The 14,106-nt window shown below is 39.9% G+C and overlaps 1 protein-coding gene across 1 annotated transcript in view; it reads left to right on the forward strand.

Moving 5' to 3' along the window:
- LOC148898327 (guanine nucleotide-binding protein G(o) subunit alpha) overlaps positions 1 to 14,106 on the forward strand; it is a 112,495-nt gene that overhangs the window by 82,335 nt on the left and 16,054 nt on the right. The window contains exons 5-6 of the mRNA XM_088997488.1: positions 8,596 to 8,724; positions 10,455 to 10,584. Coding sequence (XP_088853614.1) covers positions 8,596 to 8,724; positions 10,455 to 10,584 — 259 coding nt within the window. The remainder of the gene's footprint in view (positions 1 to 8,595; positions 8,725 to 10,454; positions 10,585 to 14,106) is intronic.

Below are 14,106 nucleotides of genomic sequence, written 5' to 3' on the forward strand. Positions count from 1 at the left end.
AAGACTTTGTACAACCCTGCTGTTGTTGATAAAATCTGATGTTGAACTCACATCTGGCTGCATGGTTTGCCTTGACTTCATTCCGCCATTGCAGAATGAAATGACACACCCTCAAATTATTTGCTAATTTTCTTGCACACATACCTAGCACACACATGTGGTCTTTTCCACTCTATATTTGGTTAGCATTTCTGTAGAGATGTACAAAGCAACTGCTTCAGTCAGCGATCGCTCTTCACCATGCTCCCTCCTTACCATTCACGCTGCATTGGGTAAATGACTTCTCCACAGTAAGCCAGTAAGCTGCTTTTAAGCGGGAGTTTGTTGTTTGTCGGAGCCTTCCTTCCTCATAAAGCTTGCCATTTCGCACACTCAGTTGGAGGCTTTTATTTTAGATTCTGGATTACATTTGTTGTGCTGCTGCCTTTTTTGCAATGAGCTTTAACCGAACTTTGCAGTGTGCAGTCACAATTCCACATCTGTTACCGTACACCGAGCCAGTTCCAAAGCATATAGATGATACACCTGCTTCTTTCTTGGGAAGAAACGTTATGTCGTCCTCGTAATGTTGTGTTGATCCATCACAGATATCCACAGTGCCCCGAAGCAAAATGAAGAAAAAAAATAATTGTTTGAAGCGATCAGTTCCCAAAATAAAAATAAATAGTTGAAATAATTGAGGAAAAAAAGAGGATATTTGATTTTTGAATACAATACAAAGGATAAAGAATGCAAAATAAAAAGCAAGGGCAATTTTCACTCAAACACACACCACTCATTTTTTCTAATTTTCTCAATGTGATCATCCACAAAATATCACTGCACACAGTCAATTACCATTACCAGTAGTGGGGATGATTTATGCTGAGTGCCTGCGCGTGGGTGGAGATGGAGACAGCATGAGAAAAAACAACAAATGAAGCGGGGGAGGGCAAGCCTTTCACATTAAGTGCCATGTTTGTGCATGTAATCCTTGTTCAACAGTGCACCATACATTCTCTGAAATGACATATAGTGACATGAAGAAATAAATGTACTGAGAAAGATGGAGAAATTATTCTATATGTCATGGGCAGAGCACAGTAAATGGAAGATTTCAACTATAATACGTCTGATGCAGCAGCATATAGCATACTTGTCATTTTAATTGGATTATTGACAGTTTGGCTGGTTAATCCACCTGTTTATTCATGAAGGGCGGAACATGCTTTTTGATATCTGTTGGGCGGAAAAGCATGTAAATAATCACAGTGTCAGAAACAGTATCAATCTAGAGTTGGGAGGAAAAAAAAATCTGCAGAGGTCATGAACTGTCTGTGCTCTTTGGCTGAGCTAAAGAGTAGGGTTCTCCGGCCAAATAACAAAGTAGGTGCTGTTTATTTAGACTTTGGCTGTCTTAACTATTACTGAAAAAAATGTAGCCAAAGGACATTAAGTAGTAAAATAAACAACTTTTATTCTTGTAATATTTCTTACTTGGGGCATGTCATGGCAGATTTTTTTTCATGGTTTATTCATTATTATTATTATTCATTATTTTCATGAATTATTTGTTGTAACTTGCAAAGAAAAGCCAATCCCTTGATCTTAACTGTACAACGTGTAAACCACAAAATCAAAATCATGCTTCGTTTCTCAGCGACCCCTTCATTCGTAGGTTAGCTCATGAAAATGACATGTTGACAACAATGTAATAATTGACTAGCCCATTTTTAAATGGAGAGAGAGGCTGCATGGGTCAGTACACACTCAGTCACGATGCGAGTGTGAATTACAGTCTTTCTCTACATGTGCCCTGTAATCGAGCAGGGATCAGTTCTTTGCCTAAAGTCAGGGCTCCAGTTCCCCTTGACTGTAAACAGCATTCACTATAGAAAATGATGGATGGACAGTTTCAAACAAATGAGAAATACCAATACCGGTCTCTAAAAGACGTGTGGTGTGTTCCACTTCCTGCTACAGTAAGCTTTCACCCTGCAGCAGGTTCTCTCCATTTGAGATGTCATGCCATCAATCCTCATAATGCGTCCTTCCAAAGAGCAAGTTTGCGGGTCTATTTCTGAGATGCTATTGCGGGCCTCCTTGTGGCCCAAGAAGGTCCAGCAGGATCTTGTCTTACAATTGACTTACAAGAAACATCATTGACTTATAATGCATATTAGCATATTTGACAATAAAGCTGACTTTGACTTGACTTTGACTTTGATAAGAAACCCGAATGAATGAACAGAACAACCATATCTGAATTACAGTAAAGTCTCGTTATATCGATATTGGATATATCGATAGTCCCGGTTATATCGATACTATTTCTATGCACGCACGGAGAAAATTACATGCAAACAGGGTCGGATATATCGATAGTCCCGGTTATATCGATATTTTTTCGGACTCCTTTGAATATCGATATAACGAGACTTTACTGTATATCACATAAAAAGTCATGCAAAGGATTGGAAGAAATGGAAAAATCAGCTAAATATACAGCTGATATAAAAGGCTGTGCCTGATGTTCTCAATATCAGTTTCCGGACAAAACGGAATATTTATTTACAGAAAAGTGCACCGACAAAGTACAAACAGAAATCGCAAGGACCCAGAATAAACAATGCGTCAACAAAAGCAATTGCAAAAGGTAAGGTACAAATGAACACAAAAAGAATAATAAAAATAAACTAAATGTCACAAAGCCGATAACACAGAGCCAAAGATCAACGATGAAAAAAAAAAAAAAATACTGACAAACCAGAATCCATGAATAACGAGAACAACTATGAAGACTATCAAAATGCCGAGAAAACAATACTTGAAGCATGACAGCGATGATAACTAATAGTCCAACAAGAGACTAGGCAGCTTGGCAGTCCTGAAATACTTGGCAAATCTTGATGAGGAAACGCAGAAACGGGTGCACCTGCTGTAGTGACAACCCTTTCCCTCCAGCTGGAACTCAAACACAATCAAAAGAAACAGAACATATCAGTCAAGACAAATCATGCTCACATATGAAAGCCAACATGAGGTCATTTACAGGATTTTTTTTTTTTCATCATCGGCAACGTAGCAATTCCGTGTGGCCAGTAGTCAATCGAAACAACATCTGCACTCGTGCGAGCATGCACACCATCCATGTGTGCTAAATGTCACATTAAACATTGATGGTGACTTCCTGTTGTGTGTTGGCCTGTGGAGTCTCTGTGTGACTCATATCTCACAACAGATAGGTGAACTTCTGTCGCCATGTGCTTTCAACAATGTTTGCAATAACTAAAGGCGCCGGGGAATAGGAAGGTTTGAAATTCCCAATGGTGTGAATACTGTATATGTGTAATGTATGTGATGTGACACCGTAAAGAGCATAGCATTGTATTCGAAAAGCTCTGCCTAAGGCCTCCTTTGCCCCTTTCTGAAATGGTCGCATCTTGACCTATTTACCACAATGCACGTACGCGTATGTGCGCGTAAGGCACCATTTCTCGATATACAGTAGTATCGATGGTGTGAGATAGGATGGAGACCACAGGATCTTTTGAATGTGATGTGTCTTCTTTAACTAACAGTCATTCGTTGATATTTGAATTTGACTAATGAAATGTATTCTACTCATTATTTATGCCATCAAAACATTTTAAGAACCACATTAATCTAATTATCCTCCCACCCCTCCTGTGCTTCGTTAATACATTTGTTATTGTTGAACAGAAGATGGTGGATCACAACCTCATGCATATAATCTCCCATATCCCAAAGACTTTTCGTCTGTGTGAGTGTGAATGTTAGTGTGATTTCTCATGCTTCCCCAATCACTCTTCCACATAAGCAACCAAATGAATTCACCCAGCTGACTCAATCCCCTGAGATGACAATGTGAAGTATTGCTACATTTGAAATAGAACAGTCGTTGCGGTACAGTATAGTGCGATGTGACAATTATTGCATGGTTTCATCATTTTTAGCTGATGCAGCAATTTATTTTGTTAAGTCAAGTCAAATCACAGATTGATGCAAATCAATAATTTGGTCCTTCTGAAAGGATTTTTTTTTTTAAATTATTCCACTAGCACACAATATCTGTTGGATTACGGAGACGCGTGACACTGCCTTAGTTACGTTAAAAGGTTCATATAACTTAATTCACCTGCAACAACGTGCATTACTTTTCAGTCTGAATGACCAAGATGTTGCCCTTCTTTTTCATCACCAACATAGTCAAGTCAAAAGTAAAGATTTCAAAATGAATTGTGAAATTATATACTATGTAAACCTTTCACTTAAAATTGTTCCAATCATCTGATTTTAGCTTCTCAACAGTAATAATTGATTTATGTGCTCCTTCATGAAAGCAGCTGTTTTTACTTTGAGACGGGGTGATATTTTTCTCACCAAATATGCAACAATAGCTGTTTAATTATAATGCTAACTAAAATGTTATCAGATATCTGAAATCTGTTATCTGATCTATGATTGTGCGCCTAGAAGAAGGGGTGCCATGGAAACAAGATTTGCACATGACTGACCTTTTGTGAAAATAATAATCCAAAGCACTGCAATTATTTCTATTGTTTCTATCTCACATATCTGGATTATTGTGTTGCACATTGTAAATGTGCATAGTAGATGTGAGGACAAAAAATTAAAATGGCAAGCAAGGCTTTGAAGCAGTCCTAAGTCCTCAGTATTGCAGCTCTGCTTTTAGCTAATAATGTAAACTGTGTGCTGTGCTGACCTCTAACTCTCACTGAAACACTTTGCAGGCAAGGGTGAAGCAGTCGCGTTGGAAATCAGCACCGTCAAATCTGAAACAATGGTCCTCAGTCTTAAAAGGGTGGAGTGCCCTCTCGAGATGAGATTTTCCCCCAAGTGGAAGAATTTAAGTATATTGTGGACTTAATCATGAGTGAGGGCATGGGGGAGCAGGTGATGACAGATTTGTATCAGAATCAGAAAGCATTTAATCGACCCACAATGGGATAATTTGTATGAGTCTGTAGAGGTGAAAAAGGAGCTGAGCCAAAGGTTCTATGAGTTCTATGGGTCAGAATCAAAACTAGATCCCATAGACAAGCAGCCAAATGTAGTTTCCTCTGTTCGGAGTTGACCCTTTGAGATAAAGTGAGAAACTTGGTCATACGTGAGGGGCTCAGAGTTGAGCCACTGCTCCTATATGTCTTAAGAAGCCGGATAAAGTGGCTCGGGGATCTGATTAGGACACCATTGGTGAAGTATTCCGGCCATGTTCGGGCTATTGGCAGCTGGAAGAAGTGGCTGGGGAGAGTGAAGTCTGGCTTTCACTGCTAAAGCTATTGCCGCCGCAACCTGACCCTCAACAAGCAGTAGAAAATGGCTAGAAGGATTAAAGTAGATTCAGTTGATTGATCTGTTTAGCTCGTGGTGAAGTGCCTTTCACTGCAAATGTTAGAAGCAATTATAAAAACATTATCTTTTCACTGGCATAAATTAAAAACAAATAAACATTAATTTAGGTATTTTTACATGCATTCTGTAATATTGTGGAACACAATTTTCTTGTGTATTATTATTATTATTGTTGTTGTTGTTGTTGTTGTTGTTATTATTATTATTATTATTATTATTATTATTATTATTATTGGGATGCTGAAAATTGCTGCAAAGTTGGCCCACGAAAGGAAATCATGTGCTGTAAAAATCATCTTGCTATAATCATCATATAATAATCTTGCAGGAAATCATCTTGCTATAATCTGGACCAAATTTTCAAATTGTCATAGAATGCAAAACAACAATATTCAGATTTTGAAATATATTTCAAAAACATTTTGGCAGTAAGATTAACAATAATTGAGCAAACTCTTGTCCTTGGGATTTTGTTTTTAAAAGTAGTAGTTCAGAAACAGAATGTGTCAAATATGTTGAGGCATATGTTATGTTTCTTGGCCCTGTAATCACAAAGTTGTAGTCACAGTGACCCATGACAAAAAAATAACAATAATAATAATAATTTGACTACTATTCTGCAAATAATCATGTCACCAACACCCCGCCCTTGTTGCTTTTCAGTATTTTAGCACGAACTGGGTCACTTGTCATGCTGTGATTCGCGCGTCTGACTTTAGCACAGAATGCCAATACCTGCTCAGTGACCTCAGGGTGGGGTGAAAATGCTTATCTGTCTCAATGTCTGCCCTGTGATTGACTGGCTAGCAATCCGGAGCGTAGTCATCCTTCCGTTCAGTCGGCAATGTTAGACTTCAACCTCGGCTCGGATGGATTGCTCTGACATGCATCTCCATTAGATGTGCCTCCATCATGCTCGGCGATCCCATTAGATCAGGCGTGTCCAAAGTCGGTCCTCGAGGGCCGCCGTCCTGCCTGTTTTCCAGCTCTCCCAGGAGCAACGCACCGGATTCAAATCATCAGGACCATTTTGATGCTGCTGATAAGCTGATCATTTGAATCAGGTGTGTTGCTCCTGGGAGAGCTGGAAAACAGGCAGGACAGCGGCCCTCGAGAACTGACTTTGGACACCCCTGCATTAGATGATGTGTTCTTATAACTGCCTCCATACTCACTAACGGTAATGCAAGCCGGTGAAAACAGCAGATCAGTATTCAGAATCCGCATCGGAAAGCCTTTAAAGTCCCACAATGGGGAAATTTGCAATCTACAGCAGCAACATTGAAAAGGGTGAGTGAAGGGGAGCAAATATACACACAAATATACACGCATACACAAATACACACACACACATCCAAATTCATCATTATCATTTCACAGCAAACCATTTCATCTGGGTTCCTGTTGATTGAAATTCCAATGCCACGTGTGACACCTTCGGAGGACATATCACACTGTCCTCCCACGCCGAAGGTCATAAATTCAAATCTCCTTGGAGACCGTGCAACATCTTGCTACACAAATAACGTTGGCTAACATGCAAATGCAACTTCAAACACCACATTTTATCCACACTTGACACACAATGGCATGCAGTACATAAATACTACTTTTTAAAGTAAGTATTGACCAAACTGAATCAGCCAACAATCGTTTTTGTATTTTTTCATCATTTGGAACAAATTGTGCAGAACATGGTGGCTCTGCAAATTTGCTGCCTGACAAAACAATAGCTCTTTGTTTTTTTTAGTTATTTTTATCTTCAAACATGACAGAGAGTGGAGTTACAAAGCTTCAGGTATTATTTAGTTTCATTGATTGGTCCCTATGATTGGATTGTCCTGCATCCTTCCTGCTTTTTTAGGACATAACTAAAATAGTCTGCTGTTAATTACTAACATGTATCAGAAGGGAATCAAAGTGAAATCACTATTCTGTCTCAAATGAATATTTGCTTGATGATTTTCACATAATATCTAAGTTTATCTTCATTCTTCAGTGTACAATTTATTCCTGTCCATGTCAATCAACCTGAAACTCAGAACAAATGCAAGTGCGTGCATGTCTGTGTGCACGCATGAATCACCATTTCTCCATCTTGTCCTTTTCCATTTACCCGGAGGTAAGTCAGCATCCGTCTAACGGTGCTGAAACCACACAGTCCGTTATAAATACATTCATAAATTTGTTCCACAAGATGGATGGATATCTCCTTGTCGTCGTCACAGCTCTTCAATCTTACTGCGTTAACTGTCTATCAGCTTGCTGAAAAGCAATGACAACGTCAACATTTTTGAACGTTAACTGCAGAGGTGAAGAACTTCACCCTTCTTACAATTTGTGATATGAATGAAATAAATTCTATTCAGACCGATGGTATTAGATTTTTTTGTATCAGCATATTATTTAAACACATGAATTATCTTAAGGTTTGTACACAATACATGGTTAATCTCAATGTTCTTGTTCATTTGTTTGGCCATACAAAACAAAAAAGGCATTTCTTGAATAAGGCTTCAGTCTTCCTTTGTGGTGTTTGCATGCCTTCCCGTGTCTGTGTGGGTTTTCTCCGGGTATTCCAGTTTCCTGCCACATTCCGAAAGCATGCATGGCAGGTGAATGGAACAATCTAAATTGCCCGATTAAAGTTGTTCATCTCTGTTTGCCCTGCAATTGAATGTCAGACAGTTCAAAGTATAGCCTGCCTACTTCCCGAAGACAGCGGGGGCACCAGCACACGCATAAGGGTCGCAGGGACCCTTGTGAGAATAAGCAGATTAGAAAATGGATGGATGGATGGATGGATGGATGGATGGATGGATGGATGGATGGATGGATATCTTGAATACTGTTTTGTGCAGAGGGATTGAAATGTTGTATTTGAACATAAATCACAAGAAACTGGCACATAGGGCCATTTCATGATCAGTAAACAGATTAAATGTTGCAAAAGTCCAGTCATTCAGCTGTTTCATTTCATTCTGTACTTCTCTTAAAATATTTGTTGCTCGCTGAATCTGAGGGTTCACATAAGTCAAATATTGGCTCAATGAATATTTAAGTTTCTTTGGGGAAACCAATGTTCATTCTTTTGAAAGGATCCAAATCATTGGATAACTTGTTTGATATCAATTTTGATGTTGATCCACATGAAAGAGTATAAATATTACCATGGAGAATACTGGAAATTAATAATACTGTATGTATCTTATTTTGCAGCTATCTAGACAGCCTAGATCGGATTGGCGCTGCCGACTACCAGCCAACAGAGCAGGACATTTTGAGGACCCGAGTGAAGACCACGGGCATTGTGGAGACACACTTTACCTTCAAAAACCTCCACTTCAGGTATGAGTTCAACTGAATCGCCAAATGACTTTGAAAGATCTCCCAGCACGATACAATGCAGTTCTGCACCAGTATTAAAGAACATAATATTTAATCCATAGCTTTCTGACAGTGAAAATCACATAAACTCATATTTTTTTTTCAACTGGTATATTGGACTTCATTAACCCTTTCATGCCCTCTGTAAACTGATTACATGATAAGATGTCCATTGTGGTAACTGCTGTCCCAAATGTTGTGAATACTAAGTGTACATCAACATAGCACACACAGTAAGATTATGTTGTCTGCGTCCAAACGCTCAGTTATAACATGAAGTTTGAACATTTTGTCAATAAACTCAAGTCAGTGCTATAGTTAACGCGTTCTATTGAGATCACAAAATCGTTTCGGTTCTGTTGCTATTACATGGCACTATGGCAGTGAAGAGGAAGCCTCAGGATGATCGGACTGATCTAGAGCCCATCAGCCTTCCTATCATTCTCCCCATGTAATATATAACATGGTTGCATTCATTTCTTCACTTGGAGGATACTTCCAACTGGACTCAAAGCATAGAATAGATGGGAGTGATCCATCCCAAATTAAACTGCAGGTAACATACTGCCTTATTGAGCCCACATTCCATTACTGTCTCATGATTCAGAATCGAGACAGGAATGTGAAATATCTCGAGTGGAACTCGAGTGTTACAATCAATGCTAAATAGGTCAAGAGGAGGTGGCAGAGTGGTTTGACAGAGAGAATAGCCGAAACTCTCAATTAGGCATTCCCTATATGTTATCAGAATGACGTTATTGTGCACATTAAACTGGCCGTTTCCGCTTGATTCTCTGCCCACAGAAAATAAACCACTATTAAAAAAAATAAAAAGCCCCCCACTGCATCAAATGACATAAAGAAAGCTAGCATACAGGCCATTGTTTTTGGGTTTCTTTCGAAAGCGTATGTGTAGTTCAGTTAAAAAAAGAAAAAACAAAGACGAAAAAGACAAAAAACATCAAACAGGTGTCTCATTTATCCTCCTCGGGTAAGAAATAACAATAAGTAGGGTAAGTTCATATCATCCCCAAGTAACACACACTCTTAGGGGTGTTGCTTACAAAAAAACAAATGAGTTTCATTCTTCAGCCACAAATGCCAGCTCATTGTTTGTGGTGCAAAATTAGAACATCAAACATGCTTCTATCATATGTGGAAATCATAACACTTCAAATTTGCTTCAGTTTTCAGTTGCACTGCATAATTGATCGGTAGCGAATAAGAAAGGAGGCACAAATAATTCACTTTGTGAGGAGAAAGTAAAAAAAAGAAGTCATGAGACAAGAGCCAGGCGCATGTTGTGCCTCATCAAATTCTGGGCACAAATAGACAGACAAGCTTTCAAACATGCATTCACACTGATATACACTATTGGGTTTTCAAATAATTTAACATACCGTTCGAGATGTTGGAAATAAACATTAAAAAAACACCAATTAAAGCCAAAAAGTTAGATTCTGAACCAGGCCTTCAGAACATTGAAATAGACTCATAAAAGTCAATAAAGCCGCACTACCTCAATTACAAACAAATTTCATTTTCAATAAATTTCAAAAATATTTGATTGAATATATTATGTTGAAGCCAAGCTATCAGACCTGTCCGTCATGCAAAGTGACCAATAACTGAGACTGACGAAGTTTCGCAATCGCTAAACATAGAAATGTACTCTTCTTTCCATTTATCAGGCTGTTTGATGTCGGAGGCCAGAGGTCCGAGAGGAAGAAATGGATCCATTGTTTTGAGGATGTCACTGCCATCATTTTCTGCGTTGCACTAAGTGGGTACGACCAGGTGTTGCACGAAGATGAGACTACGGTAAGCACACATCCTCACCTGAATGCCCCTATCACTTTTGAGTGTTAATTACTCTTGATTTACTCACTACTGTATGTTGTTGAAGTGACCAAGTTACATATTTATCCCTCACTTGACTCACATAAGATACTCTATATGTAATCGCAGCATCAGCTCAAACATGCACAAATACATACAGTGAACGTTAAGAAACAAATCAGACAACAAATACAGGATGTGAAGGGGAAAAATACTGACACGGACTGAACATGAAACAGTGCAACTGCAGTCCTGCCATTAAGAGGACTTACATTGAAATGCATCTCTCAGTAACCTATACGTAGCACTTACCCAAACCAATTCCTGCTCAGTGGTTACATAGACCATTATCCAGGGAAAACAAGGTGACGAGTAGAGCGATGCCTTTTAACTGGTATTTTCATTATTGTTGTACTTATTCATTTTTATTGTTAATATCATTGAGGAGAAAAAAAGGTGATGACCTGTTTTAACACTCTTGTGATATCGTGCGTCAAATTGACCTATGCAGTGTAATACGGGACACATGGCATAGGGGAGATGGATTCAAATTGGTTTACGATATCTTAGCCAATCAGGACATACAATCAGAATACAACATGTACACTCTAAAAAACACATAAAGTCAATACGGACACAAACGTAATGGGTTGTAAGCTGTTTAAAAAAAAAAGCATGCTAAGGAGCAAGAAAGATTATTGTCGCCATAAAGATCAGGCCAATAAGGGATGGAATATGGCCGCCACTATGGATTGCTCTTTCAGAATTCCAAACAATTTATGAGTATCTCCATAATAATAATAATAATAATAATAATAATAATAATAATAATAATAATACATTACATTTTAAGCGCCTTTCAAAGCTCTCAAGGACACTTTACAGTCACAGACAAGCATCAGTACTATAATAAATAACATATAATCACAAATAGAATGCAATAAATAAAATACAATTATAAATACACAGAAAATGCAATTTTAAATAGGTGGGTTTTGGGATGGGACTTGAAGGTGGGAAGAGAATTGATGTTATTCACCTTTACAATGTACATATTTATTTCAAAAGTCTTCTGAAAAACTTGGCATGGGATGTCTACACATCTGCCTCATAGTGAGGAGAGTGGGGTTCAAACACCATTACAACATCTGTGTGTGTAAATTCAGCATGTTTTTTTTTTGGGGGGGGTTGCATTTATGGGGCTTTTCAGCATCTAATTATATACTAATATACTATATACATTACGCACAAAAAGGTTTGTCATATAATGAGCATGTAGGCAAATTGGCTTCCTTTTTTCGAAACCAGCAGCTTATGCAAAAAGTACTGAAACATTAACTATCATGCATGTGCATTCAATAGTTTTGAGAATGTCAGATATAATCAATGGTCTATTACTTTAATGTTATCCCTTTGATTCAGCGGCAACCACACGAGGGTGTACTCTACTTCACAACCAACCTCTAGACGAGCTTTTTATAGCTGATTGCATCGCTGCAGCCAATATTTCTTCTTGGTTGCATCAGCACTAAAATGAGGTGCATCAAATTTTTCAACCGCATTGACCATCGCAGCATTACAGTGTTAATATTACTAAAGGGAAACATTTTATTTTACACAACATTGACTAGTAAATGATGAACCATCTGATCACAAAGTGTTTTTTTTTTTTTTTTTTTTTAGTGTGGTATAAGACAGGATTTGGCTTGCAGCATGACGACAATGCTCACAGTTTCAGGGCTGTCAGTATTGTCAATATACTTACCAGAGTCACACCGATACTTCACTTCTCCGTTTTGGCCGTGATTAGAAGCTCTCCGTTCTGCAGACCACAATTATATTATCCCATATAGTTTTTATTTCATCACGCCGTGTATACGTCTGTGTAAGCTCTCAGTCGTACAGGAGTGGTCCATCGATGAGAAGGTTTCTTCAGCAGTCATCTGTACAAATTTGAAGGTTTCTGACGTTTCGCCGTGTATGTATGCCGGCCTTCTTGATACATGAAATAAAGATGGAATTGCATGTGCTTACCCATGGAAGTGAGTAGCCAACAATGTTGAGTGTTTAATGACGTGAAGAACAAACAAACAAATGCAATAATATCATGCAATTGCCAATCAGAGGAATTTCCGCCCACCCTTTAATCGATGAGAAGGTTTCTTCAGCCGTCATCTGTACAAAAGTGAAGGTTTCGGACGTTTCGCCTCCTATCCGATGGATTTCTATATGACGAGAAAAGAACTAGTCAGTCCATTCATATGAACTGACTTAGAAACTTGGTGAGAGAGACACAAATTGCTTCTGGCAAACTCAAAGTTTGATTGATGGATAGGAGGCGAAACGTCCGAAACCTTCACTTTTGTACAGATGACGGCTGAAGAAACCTTCTCATCGATGGACCACTCCTGTACGACTGAGAGCTTACACAGACGCCCACCCTTTACTATCTCTTATTGGCTTGAGACGTAGACTTGTGTCTCCTTTTGAGCAAGGCTTGGGAGACGAGGAGACTTTTTCTATTCTCCATCAACAGGTTGAACATGGCGCAACCTCAGATTTTTTTCAGTTGCGCCATTATGAAATTAGGCCCGTATCAGGCGTTCCTGTACCCCATACTCCCGAAGCACCTTCCACAGAACTCCATGAGGGACTCGGTCAAACGCTTTCTCCAAGTCCACAAAGCACATGTAGACTGGTTGGGCGAATTCCCATGCACCCTCGAGGACCCTGCTAAGGGTGTAGAGCTTGTCCACTGTTCCGCGGCTGGGACGAAAGCCACACAAACATCCAGAGCCTTTAGGAACTCCGGTCGGATCTCATCCACCCCCGGGGCCTTGCCACCGAGGAGCTTTTTAACCACCTCGGTGACTTCAGCCACAGAGATCGGAGAGCCCACCTTGTTGAGGAGGTCTTCGAAGTACTCTGCCCACCGGTTCACGACGTCTCGAGTCAACGTCAGCAGCGCGCCATCCTCACTGTACACAGTGTTAGTGGTGCACTGCTTTCCCTTCCTGAGACGCCGGATGGTGGACCAGAATTTCCACGAAGCGGCCCGAAAGGCGGCTTCCATGGCCTCATCGAACTCTTCCCATGCCCGTGTTTTTGCCCGGCGACCACCGAGGCTGCATTCCGCTTGGCTAATCGATACCTGTCAGCTGTCTCAGGGGTCCCACAGGCTATATAGGCCCTGTAGGACTCCTTCTTCAGCTTTACGGCATCCCTTACTAATGGTGTCCTCCAGCGAGTACGGGGGTTGCCGCCACGACAGGCACCAACCACCTTACGGCCACAACTCTGATTTGCCGCCTCAGCAGAGGCGGTACGGAACATGGTCCATTCGGACTCAATGTCCCCCACCTCCCCCAGGACATGTGTAAAGTTCTGCCGGAGGTGGGAGTTGAAACTCCTTCTGACAGGGGATTCCGCCAGACGTTCCCAGCAAACCCTCACAACACGTTTGGGTCTTCCAGGTCGGCCTGGCATCTTCCCCCACCAACGGAG

The sequence above is a fragment of the Hippocampus bargibanti genome, linkage group LG05 (assembly GCF_051943395.1).
Source record: "Hippocampus bargibanti isolate YZ-2025 linkage group LG05, ASM5194339v1, whole genome shotgun sequence".
NCBI classification, from domain to species: Eukaryota; Metazoa; Chordata; class Actinopteri; order Syngnathiformes; family Syngnathidae; genus Hippocampus; species Hippocampus bargibanti.